At 37.2% G+C, this 20641-nt stretch overlaps 1 protein-coding gene across 1 annotated transcript in view; it reads right to left on the bottom strand.

Annotated features, from left to right (window-relative positions):
* Positions 1 to 20641, bottom strand: part of Znf438 (zinc finger protein 438) — a 182935-nt gene that overhangs the window by 136334 nt on the left and 25960 nt on the right. Inside the window, 1 exon segment of the mRNA XM_021241970.2 lies at positions 10882 to 10933. Within this exon segment, the coding sequence (XP_021097629.2) occupies positions 10882 to 10907 (26 nt within the window). The 5' untranslated portion in view covers positions 10908 to 10933.

Genomic DNA, 20641 nt, shown 5'->3' with positions numbered 1-20641 from the left:
TTTTGGTGCATTTGAGACTTCATATTTTTGGATAAGCGTTATTCTATTGGTAAGTCTATAAAAACATTCCAAAATATGAAGAATCAAAAATGTGAAACACTTCTGGTCCCAAGAATTTCTGATAAGCAATAATCAACTTGTATGTACAAATCTATTGTGAACATATGTTTTCATTCCTCTTAAGTAAAAACCTAAGAACAGAACCGCTGGCTCTTAACATTAATATAAGAAACTTCTATATTGTTTTCCAAAATGGTTTTATCATTTTACATTCACATTAGCAGTATCAGAAAGTTCTAACTGATTCACACCTAAGCTGAAATCTGTTCTTTTAAAACTTTTAACTTCATCTCCCTAATGAGTGTATAATACGATCTTGTTATTGTACTGATTAGTATTTTTCTGATTCTAGTGTTGCACACCTTTCCTTGTGCTGTGCTGGCTATCTATCATCTTCTTGTGTCTACTTTTTAATTGGGTTGTCTATTAATGAGCTGTAAGAGTTCTTTATATATTCTGGTCACAGATTATATGCATTATAAATATGTTCTGGTTAAGGACTACTTTTCATTTTCTTAACGATGTCTTTCAAAGTTCTAAATTTTGATGGACTCTCATTTATCAGTTTTTTCCTTTTATACATCATGTTTTTTGTATCCTAGGAAATTCTTGCCTCCCCTAAATTCATGAACATTTTCCCTTATACTTTCTTCTTAAAGTTTTAATCTTACATCTTTTTTTCATAGATCCTTTCAAGTTATTTTTATTTATGGAAATAAAGGGTTGAGGTTAATTTTTTTACATACAGATAACAGGTGTTTTAGTACCATTTGCTGAAAACACTATCTTTTCCTCTGCTCTTGAGTTGAGTTGATGTTCTATAAAATGTTAATGTTAAATAATCTTTCAAAACTCAGTGGACCATATATGTGTGGTTCTATTTCTAGATTCTCTCTTTTATTCCATTGATCTACATGTCTTTCCTTACGCCAACATTGCTTTGATTACTGTAGCTTTAGAGGAAGTCTTAAAATTAGGTAATAAATGTCTTCCAACATTGTTGGTTTTTTTCCTTTTTACTCTTTTAGGTCCTTTGTACTCCTACATAACTTTTAAATATCAATATCCAATTCTTCATTTATAGCAAGTATACATAGACCTGAATTTTTATATATACTTTGTGTTTTCTAATCCTGCTAAATTCAAATATAAGTTCTAGGGGTTCCCAGAGATTTCTTAGTATTTTCTCTGTAGATGATCATTTCATCTACATACAAAGATTTTACTTCTACCTTGCCAATCCTATGCCAATTGTGTCATTTTATTGCCAGACTATTTTGGTTTGGGCCTATGTTTCAAAGTTTAATGGATAGATGAAGAGTAGGCATATCAGCCCTTGTTCCCCACCTTAGGGAGAAAGCATTGTATCTTTTCCATTCATATAAGGTGCTTTTGCTGGAAGTATGGAGTACGTGTCTTTTATCTGTTGAGAAGATTCTGTTCTACTTCTAGTCTCCTGACAGCTTTTACCATGAACAGCTGTAGAATTTAGTCCAGTACTTTTTCTACAGCTAGTGACAGGATCATATGGCTGTTTCCTTTCCTCTGCTAAAATGATGACTTATGGGGGTGGATCTTCCAATGTTGAACTGCCATCCCTATAATAAAACCACTTTCTACATTCTGCCAGATCTAATTTCTAATAGTTTGTTTTGTTAAACAAATTTCTATCTATGTTCATACTTTTTTATCCTATTATCTTTATCCAGTTTTAGTATTAGCACAATGTTGATTTCCTAAAATGAGAGAAGTGTTCCTTTTTTCTGCTTTAAATGTCTGATATAATTCATCAGTTAAAATGTATATGAGCCTGTTGTTGTCATATAGGTAGGTGTTCAAGCTAGGAATATACTTTTTTTAACAGGTGTTATTCACATTTTATATTTCTTCCAGAGTCACTTTCATTAATTTGTCTTCCAAGGTATTTCATACAAATTGTCAAATTTATTTCAAAAAAAGATTCTTGTAATATGCTTTCTGTATCCTTTTAAATTCTGTAAAATCTGTGGCAATGTTTTCTAAATCTTCATATTAAAATTAGTAATGTGTTTTCTTTTTTATTTTTCCTTGATTAAACTAGAGGTTTACTCATTTTTTCCAAAGAACTTCCTTTTGGTTTCGATTATGTCATTTCTTTTTTCTATTTCTTTTTTTCTTCTTTATTATTTCCTTCTCTCTTTGGTTTTTCTCTTTGTTTTTAGCTTCCTAAAATGGACACTTACATGACTTATTTTACATCTGTTTTCCTTTCTAGTATGTACATTTAAAGTTAAATACTTCTGTCTAGGAAACGGGATAACTGCATACCATAAGTTTTTGTATGAGTTTTTTTTTTAATTCTCATTCATTTCAAAATATCTTTTCATTTCCTTGTGGTTTTGTGTTTGTTTTCATTATGACCAATGAGTTGGTTGGAAATGTGTGCTTTAATCACAAATACTGATCTTTTCCAGATATCTTTCCAGTACTGATTTCTAATTTAATTGTGTAGCAGTCAGAAAACATACTTCACATCATTTCCATCATCTTAAATTTAATGAGACTTATGTTATGTATGCATATGGTAGTCCACCTAGGGTAAATGTTCTGTGCCCACTTGAAAAGAATGTATATGCTGCTCTTGTTGAGTTGAATGTTCTATAAAATGTCAATGAAGTCAAGCTGGTCCCTAGTGTTATTAAACACTTCTATATCCTTCCTTATATTCCATTTTATTTGATCAATTACTGAGATATTCAACTGTCCAACCATAATTGAAAATTTGTCAGTTTCTTCTTTCAGTCCTAAGAATTTGTTTCATATATTCTGTTAAAATAGTGTTGTTTGTATTAAAATTTAAGATTACTTGTTCCTACTGACTAACCTATTTATTTTTACAAAACAACCCTCTTTAACCCCGGAAATATTATTTGTTCTGATGTTCACTTTAATTATTACCCTACTCACTCCAGTTTTACTATACTAGATCATATGTTTTATTCTTGGTTATTAACCCACTGGAAACAGACTCTCTGTTTATCTTTTTAAATCTTTTTTTTCCTCTTTGCTTCATGGTGGTTAAAAATCTCAGTATGCTCTTGTGTTCAGTTATCTTCTCCTAAAAGAACTAATTTGTAGTTAATCCCATTTAGCAAAATCTTCTTACTGTATTTTGTATTTTTTTATGTTCCTGTGATTTATTTTTTCCATCTTCTACATCAATCTTCATTATGTCTATAGATCACATTTACAAAAACTTTTAATATTTATGTTTGCTTGCTAATTCCACAATACCTGTCATCTCATGTCATTTCTACAGACTGATTTTTCTGTTTCTTTGTTTATATAGTAATGTTTGATTGGGTGCAGTTTACTGTGACTTTTATGTTGCCAAGTGCTGGATTTTGTTGTATTTGTTTAAAGAGTCCTGCACCTCTTCTTGAAGGCAGTTAGATTACTACCAGATTACTTTGATTCTTCTGAGGCTGCTTGAGGGCTCATGAGAGGAACCTTACTCTATGGCTGATTTTGTCCCAGCCTTACTTACAGCGACTTGGCAATTTTTCTTCCCAGCTTTGCGGGTTTCACTCAATCTGGTATTTAGTCAGGCTCTCAGTAGAACCCCTTTAAAGATCTGGGGAATGCTTTCCCTGATCTACTCCCTTCCCTCCACAACTCTCGTTTCTCAAGTACTAGACAGCCCACCTCCCTGAAGTTTGTCCTCTGTCTACTCCACTCAGAGAGATTGCCAGAGTGTTCCCATCTTTCTACCACAATCTGGAAAGTGCTTCCAAGTAACACGCCTAAATGAGGTTACAGCTCCTCCTGTTTCCCTTCTCCCACGGCGCAAGTCCTATTCTGTTCCAATGTCAGAAAAAGAGTTATTTCCTATCTTTGGTTTCACAGTTGTGTATAGTTTGAGGGTAATTCCAGACCCTGTTACTTTCTTATGGCCAGATACATAAATCCCTTCACTAAGAATATTTTGATTCTATTAATATTTATATCATGAAAGGTAATATAGATAAAGTGGTGATCAATATAAAATTATTTGACCTTGAAAGTTGTATTTGAAGGTATATCTGAATATTAATTTGATTTGTTTTCAGGGAATTTGTAATTTTTTAAAAAACCTGTATTTTCAGTTAATCAGGCTTTTCTCTTCTGTATCCTTGCTACTTCCTTCCCTATTCCATAGTGACAGTTAAGTACATGACTTTAGCTTCAGATTACTGAGCTTTAAAGGTTAAAAGGAGAACTGATCTTCCTCTAAAAATCTGCTGAGCAGACCTTCCTGGGAAAGGAGGAGGCAGTCCAAAAAACTCTTATTTCTATATTTAGTATTTTAGAAGTTTAAAAATAAACACATATTTTTATATCTTAAAAAATGTATGAGTAAGTAATAGTATCAATAATTATTGGGAGAGCAATATTTCCTATATTTAACCCACAACTATTCATAAAAATATTTATTTCATTGTCTTTAGTCTAAAAAATATTTTTATTTTCTTATTTGTGAAGGTAGCTACCCTCAATTGAAATCCCCACTAAACTACCAAATGGTTTATACATTTACTAAGTAAAAAATATTAGCAGATGTTTCTTGGGAAGATTGAAGAGAGGTAAGTGGGTGACAGGAAGTAAATGCTCTGCCAAGACTAAGCTTTTATGAATCAAGTTAGAATATACAGTTACCTCAAACTTTTAATAATTTTAATAATCATAAACTCCATCTAATAAATTATGAAGGCTCACTATTGAAAAATGCCACAGACATAAAGATGACCATATAGGCCATCTATAACCCTATCAGTCAGAGGATATCAACACTTAACATTGGCATGTTTCCTCCCAGAGGTTTGCGAAGCGGAAACACGCACACACATAAACACAGTCTCTTAAACTGGGATAACAGTGCAGACACCATTTTCAAATTTCCTTTCAATTGTGTTGTAAGTACAACGGAGAGGCACTGCATCATTTTTAACAATATGATTCTCAGCCATGAACTGCAGCAGAAATAGGTAAGTGAGGCACCTGAGGCACCCTACTTACTCTCCCTAGTCCTACACCTGCTCTTAACAAACCTATGAGTACACTGAAGTTCCTTGCTATTCAGGGCAGGGCTCATAGATTAACAGCAACAAAGTTATCTGTGAATGTGACAGAAATGCAGAATCTTGGGCTCCACCACAAATCTACTAAATCAAAATCTACATTTAAAAAAGATATCCAGGGCCAGGGATTTAGCTCAGTGGTTCCCTGCCTGCCTCGCAAGCGCAAGGTCCCAAGTTCGATCCCAGGTACCAAAAAAAAAAAAGGTATCCAAGTGACTGATACATAAGTAAAGTTCAAAAAACTAGTGTCCTAGTTTATTTAACTATTTCTTCTATTTCTGAGCTTCTGTGTTATTTTCAATTATTTTGCTATTCTAAGCTGTTAATACTGTACAGAACTTCCCTGCACAAGCATCTTTGTATTCTTGAGTAATTATTTCATTAGGGGAGAAACATGAAAGTGGGAACCCTACATCACCATACTGTCTCTTAAACTTGTATCTCTTGACCTGTTATGCTCTGAGAAACCAGGCTTTTTAGAATTATAAATGTAAGAATTCAAGGATAGATACTGCTAGTGGTTATACCCTTGGGTTTGGATCCAGCTCTGACACAACAAGCTGTGTAACTTTGGGCAAAAGACTTAAATTACCGATGACTTAACTGTCTCATCTGTTAAACAGATTATAACAATTTGTATTTCACAAGATTGCTGTGAGCATTAAATTAGCTAAAATACATAAAGTACTCAGAATATGGTAAGTGCTATCTATGTGCTTGGTGTCATCATTAAGAGGGAAAACAAGTGAGTAAATGTAGAGGCTCTAAGTGAACCAAATACAACACATTAATATCTGAACTACCTGTATGTGGTTAAAGCCTTTTTCATTTCATCCCTAATTCTTGAATCTGCTCTAGTAGTTACATGACAGATAGCAGTGAGAATTTGAGAATTTCTTTTTCCCTCTCTTCATTAACCATTCATTATTGGCTTTAAGAGATGTGTGGATATTTTAGTTGCCTGCTAAGGCCAGGTGCAAAAATCAATCCAATTTTCATAGGAGTAAAAGATCAAGAACCATGATACATGTGTAATGCTTATGCCACCTTTATAATCAAGGAGGATTATATCTTTCCTCTTAGTAGGATCTGTATCTCAGGCAAGACAGAAATATTACACAGAAGACAATCCATACTCTATGTGATGGGTCCAAGCAGCAATTCTGTTTAGGTAAAGTCAAGATAACAACTAGGAAGAATACAGAATCAGATCTAAAGGACAGAGACAGGTATAATAGGAAAGGGAAAGGAATGTCAGAAACCCAGAGAAGATACAGAAAGAGGAAGAAATTTAAGGTGAAGACAGGAGCTCAGGCTTTTCTTGGAGAGTCAGAACAGTATGTTCATTGGAACCCTGACTTCATATGGGGTGCCAGGTACACACACGCAGGACGAAAGCTGGGTCGGGCCAGAATCAACTTTTAAATGTATCACCCTGTTATTGGGGTCCCAGTTTCCAGAAGTGGTCAAATAGTGCTTGAAGACCCTGAAAACCATTCTGTCCTGAATTATTAATTCCAAGGACCATATTTCAGCAGTTGTAAGAAATCTGAATGTGCATGGTAGGCTATTACTTCATTTAGGTCTAACTAAAACTACTTGCAACTTAAAGTTGTCCACATACCACATTTTTGCATTTTCTAAGAGAAGAAAAGGGAATGGGGTGCCTCGGCCTCTAAAGAAACATTCAAAACATGGTCACTGCCCCTTCAAGGGACTCCTGATATCAGAGCACAGATGAGGTGAAGTTTTCATTTCTAGCAAACTGACCAAAGCCTATTTCCAAACGGAATGTCCTTTTATGTGGGACTCTGTGAACCTTATCTAACAACTAAAATCTATGAGACAATCTGTATATACATATTTTAGACAAAAAAATATTTTTTTAAAATAAGGAAAATCAAAAAATAAAAAAATAAAAAATAAAAAATAAAATAATAAAATAAAAAAATAAAATAAAATAAGGAAAATCCCTTAAAGTAAATTCCTCAGATGAGGATGCAGCCAATCTGACCAGAAATCAACCTTGAGAGCGGTGTTTCTTTTTTCTCAACAACTGAAAGCTGTCACCTAGAGGTGCTGTGTATTTTAATGTTGAAAACTTCCCAGGACAAATATAAGAGGAAGAATTTGAAGTGGACTCTGAGAAAAACTGAGAATCCAAAAATAGATAAAATGTCAGGCTTGGGAGGACCCAAGCATACACCAGGCCCTGGGTTCAATACCCAGTACTGAAGGAAAAACAAGTGAGCTCTCCATCGCTGCCAGTGTACAAATGCTGGCTGTAAGGATGCTGTGGAGGGTAAATGTACTAAACGGAGGGTGAAAGAGTTCATTTCTAAACTCTCCAAATCTGACATTGTATCAATTTCTGACATCTTTTTTCAGAAACCCATGGTCTTCCTGCCTCCTGAGTAGGTGATTACAGGCTTGCGCCCCCATGCCTGGCTAGAATTCCCTGTCTTATGAAGCAGCTCCATCTGTTTTCACGCAGATGTAACTGGTGCAAGTTATTCATTACATTGCTCATTCAACTGGGTAGAAATCTCTCCTTGTAACCTTTCTCTTTTGTTTCTAGCTGTGCCAGTCTGTACCTCTAAATCTTTACTCCTTCTTATACTTGAATTACAAAAACTTGGAATGCTAAATCTACAAAATTTCTAGTGAGACCTCTACTATTCTATGTACTAGAAAACCCTAAATGTGTCTTCTTCTAAGTTTACCTCCACTGGTACCAGGCTAGAAGAGGCTGAACTGGTTGGAGAGGGGCGTGGGATAAGGGACTGAAATCAGCTTTTAAAGAACAGCGAGAGGCAAGTGTGGCTAGAGCAGAGTAAGCAAGGGAGGGGAGAAGGTGAGTGACACCTGGGGTGTTATCCTGAGCGTGACAGGTAGCTATTGAAGCTTTCTGAAAATGGGACTGACAGGAGCTGTTTAATATGCCTACTCCATCGGACTCCTGACCAAGTGCAGAGTCTGGAGAGCTGCATTTCGTCTGTCAAATGCATGGCCTCCCCATCCCTGGTTTATGTCAGGTGTCCGAGTTTCTAAACCAAAGTTCCCATGCCATTAAGAACTTCCAGTTGCCCCATAACTGACCAAAGGCAGACTGTGAGCATGTCCCCAAGAGCTACCAAAGGCTTTTAGCGCACGACCAATGAAGCACACAGTGAGCAAGTGCTCACCAATGACTCAGGTGACAGAGAACAACTGACATGTTAGGGAACTGCAGACTGAGCCAAGCTGGAACAAGGACCAGGAAATCTTACCCAGGCTATGCAATCTGGGAGAATCTGCTTCTAGATCACCCAGTGTAATCAGCAACTCCTACCCAGAAAAGCTGGAAGTAGCCTGAAGTTTACCATGTGTCTACGAAAACGTGTCAGAATTTCCTGGAAGCTGCTAACAATATGAACTGCGGGCACTGCACGCAAAGGGCTGTTTTTTCTACCCTGTAGTCTCACCTGTCTCTCCCAGCCTAATCTGAAAGGAAATTTCAATCTACCTTGTAGATTGTTATGGCTTGTGTCTAGATGTCCCCCTAAAGCCTCATGCAGTAATAGGTGGGGTTTTTCAGAGGTGGCTGAGTCTAGAGTGTGATTGATTCGTAGCACAATGCTAAGATTAAGGGTGGGTGATTACTAAATCAGGCCACTGATGGGTTTGCCACTGCCCGAATCCGGGTAGCCTGAATACAATATAAGGGACAGAAAGAGGCTTGCCTTTTCTCTTATTTGCCTTGCTACCTTCTGCCCGCCATGGACTGTTTCTCCTCTGCTATGCCCCTCTGCCATGCCACCCTGCCTTGGAGCCAGCTGACTATGGACTGAAATCTCTACAAACTGAGAGCTAAATAAACCATTCCCCCTTTAACTTTGGGTTTCAGGTATTTTGTCTCAGCAGAGAAAAGTAATTAAGACACAGATATAGTGAGAATTAAATAAGATAATATGTGTTATGTATACAAGAAGTACATAACATATATTAACTTCTCATTTATATTATGATGACCACAAAATGACAGGCACCTGAATGGTAAGCTTATGCCTAAAAGCACTTTTTAAAATACATACATATAACATAGTTTAATCATATGCATCCCCCTTACTACCTCCCTGCCCATCCCCTCTTCCCTTATTCTCTTTCTCTTGTCTAATAATAGTATACCTTCTGTTTTCATGCCCTCTTTAAAACAACACTTCTAACGTTCTTCCAGCATATCATAATAAAACATTTATTTGGTTTGTTTTGTGTGAACTACTGTATGATCAGTGGAATTTAAACTTGGCACATAAAAATATTCTTTCTTCTAAACTTCCCTACCAACATTAAAACAATCCTTTTATACAACTAAGAAGTAGAGTTAGAAACTGTATTAGCACAGGGCTGACAACATCAATTCTAAATAAAGATTATCAAGCAAAACAGGAATGCCTAAGCCTGACAATTATTCTGCAAGTCATTCAGTCATGTTGTTTTAAATGTTCATTTCTCTTTATGAAACTTTAACTAAAATCATTAAAGTTAGCACCACAGGAAACCACTCATAAGACAGGAGGCTATTTTATTTTTATACATGAAAAGTTACACAATAGTTTTAGCAAACTACAGTTCCCTTATTTTGGATCTTTTAATATTTATAGACATTTAAAACAGTTATCACGCTAGAGTCCATTTTGGAAACAGAATTTCTATTATCTGACAGCAATCGATTCTGTATTATTTTAGCTCAATTACTAACAGGCTTTGTAAGAGTTATGTTCATCTTTATTTATACTATTAACAATAGGTCAACTGTGTCTAGTACTTGACCTGGAAGTTCCAGTAGGTGTGACTAAACAAAACTACACTAACAACGTCTCAATTCCACACCAGGAATTACATCATTGGCCTTTTGGTCTCTAAACTGTACACTAACTAAAAGGGGGGAAAAAGCGGGCACTGGGATACATTTAAAGGGCCTGCATGCATTAATAGAGAGTGCTAAACAATAAAAGAACACTACAAGTACATAAAGGAATTTAATAGAAAGCCTGTAACAATCACAGGAGATCTTCACAGATATAACAATATTCCTATCAACTGAAAAATGAAACCTAATGACAATGTATTTCCCTCTATGTCTATTTCATGGAGTCTGAATTTTAAGGTAATTAATAATTTTGATTTTATTCAAATCATTACATAGAAAAACTACTTCTATAATTTTCAAACCAGTAAATTTTGATTTTTTTGTTTAAATAAATGTACTTTAAAATTTTAGATTTATAAAATTAGTTTCTGCATATACTTCAACCCATTTTCTCTAAAATTAATATCTTATATAATCACACGTTTGTCAAAACATAAAAATTAAAGTTGATATATTATTATGAATCAAATTATACACTTTACCTGTTTTTTGTTAACAACTTTTTTCAGTTTTTAGGTACAAGCAAGGTAATACACTGTATTCAGTGGTTTTCTTTTTAAATGCTTTTTAAGTTTTTGTATATGCCACAGTTCTATGTCCTATTAATAATACCTTTATTACAGTTATTTTAGGAAATAAACCTAAAATTTCCTGGAAAATACACTATTGGATATCAGGAAAAAGTTTCCACTGTTTTATTTAAGAGAAAAAGAAGTAACTGAAGATATACCCCACTGCCTATTCTGCCAAGAATCCGAGATCAAATTACTTAAAGTACCAGAAATATCATTTCAAAAAATGACTGTTACTTACCTATTTCCCAAGGTTCTTGTATGCATAAGATATATGGCAATTCTAATAAATTCTGTAAAAGAATATAAAGTATTATAATCATAGCCAGATAATCCACTTTTATTGTGTATATATAAAAACTTTCATTTTAAATTACTGTATGATATTTGTATTCATATAACAAAAGAACTAAGGGAAAATAATTGCATAGTTTATTACCATTATTTAGTTTAAAAGCAAAAGCATTTGAAATTAATTAAAAGTTTAACATGATTAGAGAATGTTCTCAAAATAAAGAAATGCTACAGTGAATAAAAGTGGCTAAGGAATATGCTTTACATTCTTTTGTGTGTGCATAATGCTGTGGAAATTACTAAATAGTCTCAAACAAATGAATCATCTTGAGGGTAGCCTTTGTGATTGGAAAATAGTGATCTCTGAAAGGACATATGTCTATTGAAGTGCCCATGTGTGTCAGTTTCCCAGAGACAGGCTCAATGTATGCCACTGTCCCAGTGTCCTACCCAATTTCCCATTTGTCCTAGATTTTTCATTTTCCAATTTCTTTACGGTAGCATTAAAAACATCTGGGACTTACTTGTAACTCAATTCAGACTCTGTTGTGATCTCACGCAGCCATGCGAGAGTTGTACAGGCAGTGAAGCCAGGTGTCCACCTCCTGAGTGGTAAAATCTGAATGACCCCTAGGAGCAGCCCACCTCTGTACACACTGTAACTTACACCTCATGCTCAGCGCCAGTACCCAGCCCACCTACAGAAAAGGGAGCAAAAGAAATACCCACCTTGTAGGACTAGCTCAAAGACACAAATTTAACAAGAGCAGACAGGGAAGATGCTTTGTACTGAGGACTGCCCTCTGGGCCCTCACACTGAGCTATGTCCTCAGCCGTTTTGTTTTTTTACTTTGAGACAAGGTCTCACTAAGTCACTAAGTTGCTCAGGCTGGGCTCCAACTTGCAATCTTTCTGCTTCAGCCTCCCAGAGTAGACATATTTTACACATTATTCTCTAAAGCAGGATTTCTAATCTAAATCAAGTGACTTTAAAACTCAGCTCTGATTCAAAACTGCCCTATTATTTTCATACTCAAAGTAAAGTGATAACTGTTATTCTGATGGCTCCACCAGCAAAAGAAATTCAGTCTGATACCAGCTCTCAGTATCAGGAGATGTGTCAGATAGAAAAATCAGTTAATTTCGAGCCAGGGATTTTGCTCAGTGGTTTCAACACCTAATGCACAAGCGCAAGTCCTGGAGTTCAATCTCCGGTACCAAAAAAAAAAAGAAAAAAAGAAAAAAAAATCAGTTAATTTCAATAATGGTTTTACTGTTTCATCCAATGCATGAAAACAAAGTTCAGTGGACCCTCAAGTTAAGACCAGCCTGATATACGAACAACTTGAGTTAATTAGGTTAATGGAAGATTCACCTGCCTCTTGTTATCTATAGCGTGTACCCAGGTAAACAGCCAGATCTCAGCTCTCTGACTTAGTTACAACCAGCCCTTGGGAACCCATCGAGTTCATTAAGTCAAAGTTCCACTGTAAAGTTATTGGAAGTTCAAGCTATAGAACATGAAACACCTAATGTTGCTGTGACCACTACTTAAATTCAGTTTAAATGTTCAACACACAGGTAAAATTACAGTCAGTTCTCATTATTCAAAATTAGTTAAGTTCTATAAAGTTACCATAAACACTAAATTAGCAAATGCCCAACGACTGCTCCTAGGTGGGTTCCTAAGAGTCTCTGGTAACATTTTCATCAACTGACAAAAAGTACCCTTTATGTACGCTTAGGTTTAGAATGTTATTTAATATAGACTGTTGATTCACAAATACTGGGCTCACAGTCAACAGCACTGTTACTCGGGTCTAAATGAAGCTTACCCACCACATGTATTTTCTCTGCAAAGCACATCACAGCCTTCCTGCACTCAGGAACAGCATACAGCACTTCAGTTCTACACCTCATAGTCATTTTAAACAGCAAAGTCCCCAACAAGAAGCACAAGAATGCAAAACACATGACCCTAAACAGGCCACAAAAAGGGCACGTCTTTCGTATGAGAGAGCTGAAAGAAGGCCGAGCATGTGTTCATCTGGGAACATGTGTGTTAAGCAATGCACACTTTTCACTACTCCGTACCATTTGTAGTCGTTCATTCACTGAATGACTGCGAAAGCTCTCTGCACACTGATTTTGAGGTTCACATTACAAGAAACTACTGATGTAGCTGGATTTACATCTATCACTTTGTCTTTCATTTTCTGTGGGCCTCCTTTCTGTTGTTCTTTTCTTCCTTTACTGTTTTCTTTACTGTTATATATGTACCCAACAACAGGGAGAAAGAGTTAAAAGAACAAATAATTTAAAAATAATAGAGACATCAATATCCCCTTTTCATATTAAAAAAAACACAGATGAAAATCAACGAGGACACAGAAGATTTGAACATTATGAGCCAGCTAGGCCTACATTTGTGTAACACTCCACCCAAAAGTAACAAAATAGACATTCTTCTCAAGTACCCATGAAACATTCTCTAAATCAGATCATGTGCTAGACCACAAATAACCCTCAATAATTTGAAGGGATTAAAATCATGCAAGGAATGTTTTCTAAAAACAACAGAATGTAACTGGAAATCAGTAACAGAAGAAATTTGGGAAAATTCACCAAAAGGCGAGAAACGAAACAACACACTCTTAAGTAGCTGTACTGATTAGCTTTTCATCACTGTGACCAAAATACAAGACATAAACAGCTTAAAGGAGGAAAGATTTATTTTAGCTCAGTTTCAGAGGTTTTAGTCCATGGTCAGCTAGCTCCACTGATTGTAGGCTTGTGGCAAGGTAGAAACATCACCACAGCAGAAGGACAAAGCAGATGAAAGTTGCTCACTTTGTGGCAAGCAGAAAGCAGACAGACAGAAAGAGCCTGAGAAAAGTTATGCCATTCAAAGTCATGCCCCCAGGGACCTACTTCCTCCAACTCCAGCCCACCTCTTAAGAGCCCATTTAGCTATGAACTCACCAATGGGCAAATCCATTGATGACATTATACCCTCAGGATCAAATCACCTCTCTAGGCATCTCATAAACCAATCAATCTGACAATCAAGATTAGCCATCACAATAACCAATGGATTAAAGAAGAAATCATAACAGAAATGAAAAAAATGCCTGAGAGAATGAAAACTTTTAAAAACACAACATACACAAACTTAGAGAATGCAGCTAAAAACAGTAGTACTTACAGGGAAATTTATAGCTATAATAAATGCCTATATTAAAAAAGAAAGGTTCTCAAATCAATAATCTTATTTACCTAAAAAAGACAGAACCTAAAAAAGGAAGAGTAAACTAGTCCTAAACCAGCAGAAGGAGGGGAATAATAAAGTACAAAGAAATGAAACAGAGAATAGAAAGATGAGAAAATCAACAACAAAAAATGACAAAGAATTGGGCAATCAGGTGGCCACTGGCAACATCAGAAAGGGAGGTTTACCATTAGGGAGAACAAAATCCAAGTTTGAAATAAAACAGTGAGGAGATTGAAAATGAAGTCCAGAAGAAATGATTATCAGAACAGGGTCCCTCAAGAAGTCAAAGGGATTAAGAACCTGGCAGTAAACTACCTTTGAAGGTTACCAAGATAAGAGCACCCTAATTTTGCCCAATCGGAGGAGTGGCAGCCCACGAATCTTGATTACTCTAAGCCAAACACAGCACTTCTAAACCCCAAGGCCCTTAAAAGTGGGTATGAGATGCAATTTTGGCTAGTGACATCAGGTCTTTCAGAAGTCTTCTAAAAAAGTTATCTTCACTCTTTAACACATGAGAGTCACCCTCTTGCCTTAAAATCTTGAGTCCTTTGATACTAAGATGAAATTCTTAGAGCTAAAGCTGCTGTCCTGAGATAAGGAAGGGAAAAGTCTGAAGACAAAAGTATACAAGGCTTCAGAATGGAAAGAGAGAAAGAACCAGGGTCTAATGACAGCAGTTAGCTCCAACACAAAGCATCTGTAAAATCCGATCTTCTTGGTTATATGATATAACAAAATGTACTTATTACTGAAGCCATTTTCAGTTGGGGGCTTTAGTTATTTTCCAGCTGAAGGCATTCTAATAGACACAGAAAGATAATTTCTCTGAGATGGCTGTGGGTAAAACTAACTTTGCAGGCCAGGGATTTAGCTCAGTGGTTCTGCCACCTGCCTTGCAAGCACAAGGTCCCAAGTTTGATCCCCAGTATCAAAAAACAAAAAAACAAAAAAACAAAAAAACCTAACTTTGCATGTTGTACACGTGGAAATTTGGGTTTCAGCCTGAAGTTTCATTTATTAAACAAAATAAAGCCTGTATAAGTTTATTTTACAAAAGGACTGGCCCTAAGAGCTCTTTCCTGCTTTAAAAAAATTAAGTATTTCTAATGCTAACAATAGCTAATGGTAATGATGATGATGGTGATGATGAGCTCATAGTCATTACAGTATTTTAAAAGCTAGGCATTTTATCCTTTTATTGCTTAATTTCTGTATTCCCCTTTACTTCAACAATGAAACCTCAATCATCTTTTATTTTTTATTTTTAACAACTTTCAAGTCAGTTTAATTTTTCATACTTTCATGGTTTATAATACACAGTACAATAGTTTATAGAGGGAATCCTTTACTTTTAAGAACAAACACTTTGAAAATCAATCTATTAAAATATTTCTATATTTATTTCCATAGATTTTCTAAATCTGGCCAAAGAAACAAAAATTTCAACCACATTTTTGGAGCCATACCTTTGACTTGTATCAGAGAACGGAAAAATCAACACTGCAGCTGCATACATTACAGCATAAATAACCAAAAAAACTAGAATTGTTTGCCTACACAAGTAGTCCCCAAATGGTAAAAATTGAAGGTTTAATTATAAGACAGCTTGAAGACCAAAACATTGTTCCTATAGAAACAAGGTACTACAAGTCATTCCATTACTAGGGCCAGTCCATTAAAGCCTTGGGAAGTCTCTGAATTATACCAGGGCAGAATACTGGGTTTCCTTGGGGGATACATCGTCTCTCTCCTCACTGAGTCCCAGTGGGCAATGACTAGTCAAGTTCATCTCTCATCAGTCCCCACCCCACACACTCCACGTATCAGCCCCACTGAACTCCAACCTTCCGAGCCTTACCGAAACCCTCTAGGACACTGTTGCCACGCCCTCCCATTCCACTTTGTATAGGTCACCTCCTTTCAGCCTCTGATCGCAGTGTAAAAGTTACTCCCCTTAGGAAGGCCATCCCATGAGTCCACATGAAGCCATGAGCTCCTGATCTATGTGCCCTCACATCACACTGTACCGCCCTATTGTAGCATTTACATGATGTATTTCCATCACTTGTCAATCTCCCCATTAAGCTCCACAATGTATTTTATTTGCTTTTTTTTGGTACCAGGGATCGAACTTGGGACCTTGTGCTTGTAAGGCAGGTGGCGGAACCCCTGGGCTAAATCCCCGGCCCTATTTGCTATTATTTTAACCCAGAGTGTAGAAGAGTGTCTGGCAATTTTAAAGACACTTAAAATACATTTACTTCTATGAATACATTATTTTAAGATATGTCAATGGGGCCAGGGATTTAGCTCAGTGGTTCTGCTGCCTGCCTCACAAGCCCAAGGTCCTGAGGTTGATCCCCAGAAAAAAAAAAAAAAGACACGTCCATGGATTTGCAACCTGATCTATGGACTGTTTAATCTAATCTATGGTCGTTACCAAGGAAGAAACAGGTTTTCCAAAGACTTCTCAACTGCAAATTTAGAAATTATTAATTTCCAGAAAGAGCTTATTCACAAGAAGGCTAATTTCTTCCTCACTGCTGCTTTATAATCACTTAAGTGAAGTATTAGAACTCTACCAAATAGGAATTAGTATATGTTCTAATATTACCTTTATCTTTTTCTTCCAGATAATGCCATTTATTCTCTTGGTTTTTACTTTAAGCAATGATTTGCTGATTTTTTTTCTCTTGAGCTTAGTATGCAAATTTCTACCTATCAACAGCTTTATATCTGCATGCCCCACAAGAACTCCACCCCACCTCCCCAGGTCCCCCCATCTTTCCTTTCTCTTAAGTTTCCCACTTGAGATCACTACACCAGCAGCTGGGCCTCACACCCAAGCTAGCTACCTCACCCCTGCTACTTAAACAGTGGTCCCAGGACACCTCTTAGAACTGCAGCCTCTCCAGCCCCTCCCCAGCCAGTTCATATGCAAATTAAAGTTTGGGGAAAACTGGTCTGATTCCTTTTCCTTCCTACTCCTACACATCCATTCTGACACCAAATCTAGACAGGCAAATATAGGGATACACTGCACTAGCTTCTTAACTAATCTCATGCCTCTAGTCCACCGGTTTTTGCCCAGAATTTCGGAAGAGAATCTGACATGCAGCTGTGAGGGAGCCCATGGGGTTACTGGCTAGAACTTACTCAGTATAGAGCTTCTTATCTAAGTTGCAATCTAAAATCTGGGGATGCGCAGAATTGTCACATGCATACAAAAACTGAGAAGCATCCTTCTCGCCTCCTTGTTACAACAACTCTCCATACAGACCTTTCTTTTCTTTCCAAGAATGACACACACCTGACCATGTACCCCTCTCCAGAGCCTTTTAGTGGCTTTTGAACACATCAGTTACTTCTAAACTTCTGCCTTTCTGTTCCTGCTCTTCCTTTTCCCCCCTCTCTCCTCTTGGCAAAACCTGTGCCCATCTTCTAAGTTCCGCTGACAGGCCCGCTCACCCAAGTCTTATCTCACCAGCAAGTAACTGCTCCCCCTCCCCGACCCCAATGCACGCTGCCCCTCAGTGACACAGAAGGCGCTCATCCTGCTCTCAGAAGAGCCCAGGAACAAACCAACATCTGTCACCCCTACAAGACAAGACTTCCTTAAAGAAACTGCATCTCAATCACTGCCAATACTCAAAAAATGTGAAAGAAATCAATCAGCATTTACACTTGACATCACTAAAACTGTAGAGCTTATCCCTCATAATGTGAACACATCTGTAACTAAAAATAAGTATTACACACCCATGAGATAAAATTATTTAGAAAAAAAGAAGAAAGAAAGAAATTATCTCTGAGGCTATGTGCAGCCAGTCACAGCAACAGTTCAAATGTGCGGCAGGCCCAATTCCCACCGCCATAAATGCAGCTGCCAGGGAAAGCCCAGGAACGTGCTGCAGAGAGTCACCCTTCCTCCTGACAGACCAGACAACGGGACAGCGGGCCCAGAGGCTCGTCTCTGACGGGCGAAAGGAAGGGCCAGGGTGCCAGTTGACTTTTTAATGTGCATTTTATCATAAAGATTGTACTAAATTAAAATTGATCCTCAGCAATTTAAGTTTTTTAAAAATCCACTACATATTACTTTTCACGTACAGTTGAAATCACACCATTTTATACTGTCACAAAATTTTGTCAAAAATTATACTCATAATTTATACTTCCAATGACCATGTTACGCCAACAATTCAACATAATTCATTAAAATACTCACTAAGGTCCAATAATTTAGTTAAACATTTATCAAACAACTACTATGCGCCAGACCCTGAGGCAGGACCTGACCCTGTCAACCCTCAAGGGTTGCACCTATGGCTACAGAGCAGTGCCCAGCACAACGCCAGGGTGCTCACTGGTAGGGCAGAGTCAGGAGAGACACTCCAGGAGTCTTTTCTTTTTTCTTTTGCAACGCTGAACCCAGGGCCGTTGCACTGAACTACATCTCTACGCTTATTTATGTTTTCTGTTGAGACAAGGTCTCACTAAATTGCTAAACTGCCCAGTCTGGACTTGAACTTGCAATCCTCCCGCCTCAGCCTCCCAAAGTGCTGGGATTTCAGGTGTGTGCCACCATATCCTGCTGTTCTCAAGGGATGAAAACTTGGCAAGGAGTCAGGAAGGAGGAGAGAAAGTCCAATGAGGCTGAAGTGTAAGTGTCTGGAATCACAAAAGATGTTCAGGGGTAACTGTAGTGGGGAGGAATAGCTACACAAGAATTAAGAATGAACTGGCTCCTTTCCTTAACACTGCTCCAGAACTGGGAGTTGTTTTAACTATCAGAACCAGGGGCAACTCGAGCTTGACTTAAAATGCACTTTTGATGACCCTGTAACGGTGAACACATCTCCCCACATTTTTACTGCTACTTGTGCTACTTATTATCTGCTGAAGTACTCTGTTCACATATAAACTAAATCTTGGTGTCTTTTCTTCATTAAGTTTAAGAAAACACCTCAAGGATTTCATATATTAATCCTTCATCACACTTGATATGAGCATTTCCCCCAGTCTGTTGCAGTATTTTTTCATCATGAATATATCTTAAATGCTGTACACTTAAAACTGTCTCTCTTTTCCTTGGTAACTTTTCCACCGCTCCGATACTTAAAGTTTATAATCTTTCAGAAATCTGATGAATATTATATTTTATTTTCTACTACTTTTAAAAATAAGATTTAAATATTATTTAGCTCTTGACACCAGACAGATCTGATAAGGACCTGATGTGCATACATATTTATATATTAGCACTGACTTCCCTCTTCTTATTCTATCCAATGTCCTTTGCTAAAGTACACGGCGAAGGGAATCCCTTTTCGTCTCAACTCCATATTCACCGTAATTCAAGTTCCCTACATAATGCTGGGACAAGAGCAGCTGAACACGTCCTTTACGTTATCTTAGAGAGGACTCTGAGACACCCCACACCCTCTATGTAAGGATTAAGATATATTTTAAGGTATATATCATAGGCAGAAAACAAAGGATACATCAGCAATAAAAATCACTGTTTAATTTTAAAGTGTTGGGAGATACCTTCTAGGTCCCCAAAACTAAAAACAAGTAATTCAGGTTCTTTTTGAAGGGCTTGGCACACCACACCCTCATGGAAGGCAATGTGGCAATCTGAAAAGGGTTTAGCTTACGTCCAGCAGTCTGCAGTTAAGTATGTCTGACCGCTGTGGGGACCTTGGAAACTGGTGTCCGTGAGGAAGGTATTTTAGAGTCACAATGAAGGGGCACTCTTGCTGGTCTGTGAGGAACCAGGGATTGTAAGTGTCTTGCAATGTGTTGGACCATCTTATACAACAAAAACCTGTCTCACCACAAATGCCAGTTGGTACCACACTTCAACAAGGGCCTTAGCAGTCTAAAATGACTTGCTTCCATTATTTAATAAAGTCTCTTTACTTCCATTTGTTCTACCACCCTTCCAAAGGCGTGTGTTCTACAGAAGGGAAGAAAGCCACAGGTAAGAGGTCTGGACATTTTGCTTACTTCTGTTGCGTCCCTCACTTTATTCCTCTTTGTGGCCTGCATCCCTTCAAGTAACATCCCAATAAATTCCCGGGTTTCTTCTCACTCTGATCCACAAAAACCTATCTCCTATAAGCTCTTAGAAAATATTTTTAAAATAAAGCTACTAAGCTACCGACTTCATGATGGTGCAGTGCACTCAAGATTACTTGCATTTCAGCATTACAACAACAGACACTACTTCTCACCATCTTCTCTGTTACCACCCTGGCCCAAGCTAGCAAAATTTTTCACTGGGTCCTCCACTGTGGTCTCTCAATTCATCCTTTTGTTTCAACCCTCCAATTCAGTTTATCCTCAAAACATCTCACCAAAGTGAAACCATGTAATTTCTTGGCCCAAAAGCTTTCTGGTGGCTCCTTCATTCGCTCTAAGTTAATAC

Source organism: Heterocephalus glaber, unplaced genomic scaffold, assembly GCF_053883595.1.
Source record: "Heterocephalus glaber isolate CG9 unplaced genomic scaffold, H.glaber_assembly_v1.0 deba00000738, whole genome shotgun sequence".
Classification (NCBI taxonomy): Eukaryota; Metazoa; Chordata; class Mammalia; order Rodentia; family Bathyergidae; genus Heterocephalus; species Heterocephalus glaber.
The sequence above is the reverse complement of the archived record's forward strand: the minus strand, read 5'-3'. Positions and strand labels throughout refer to the sequence as shown.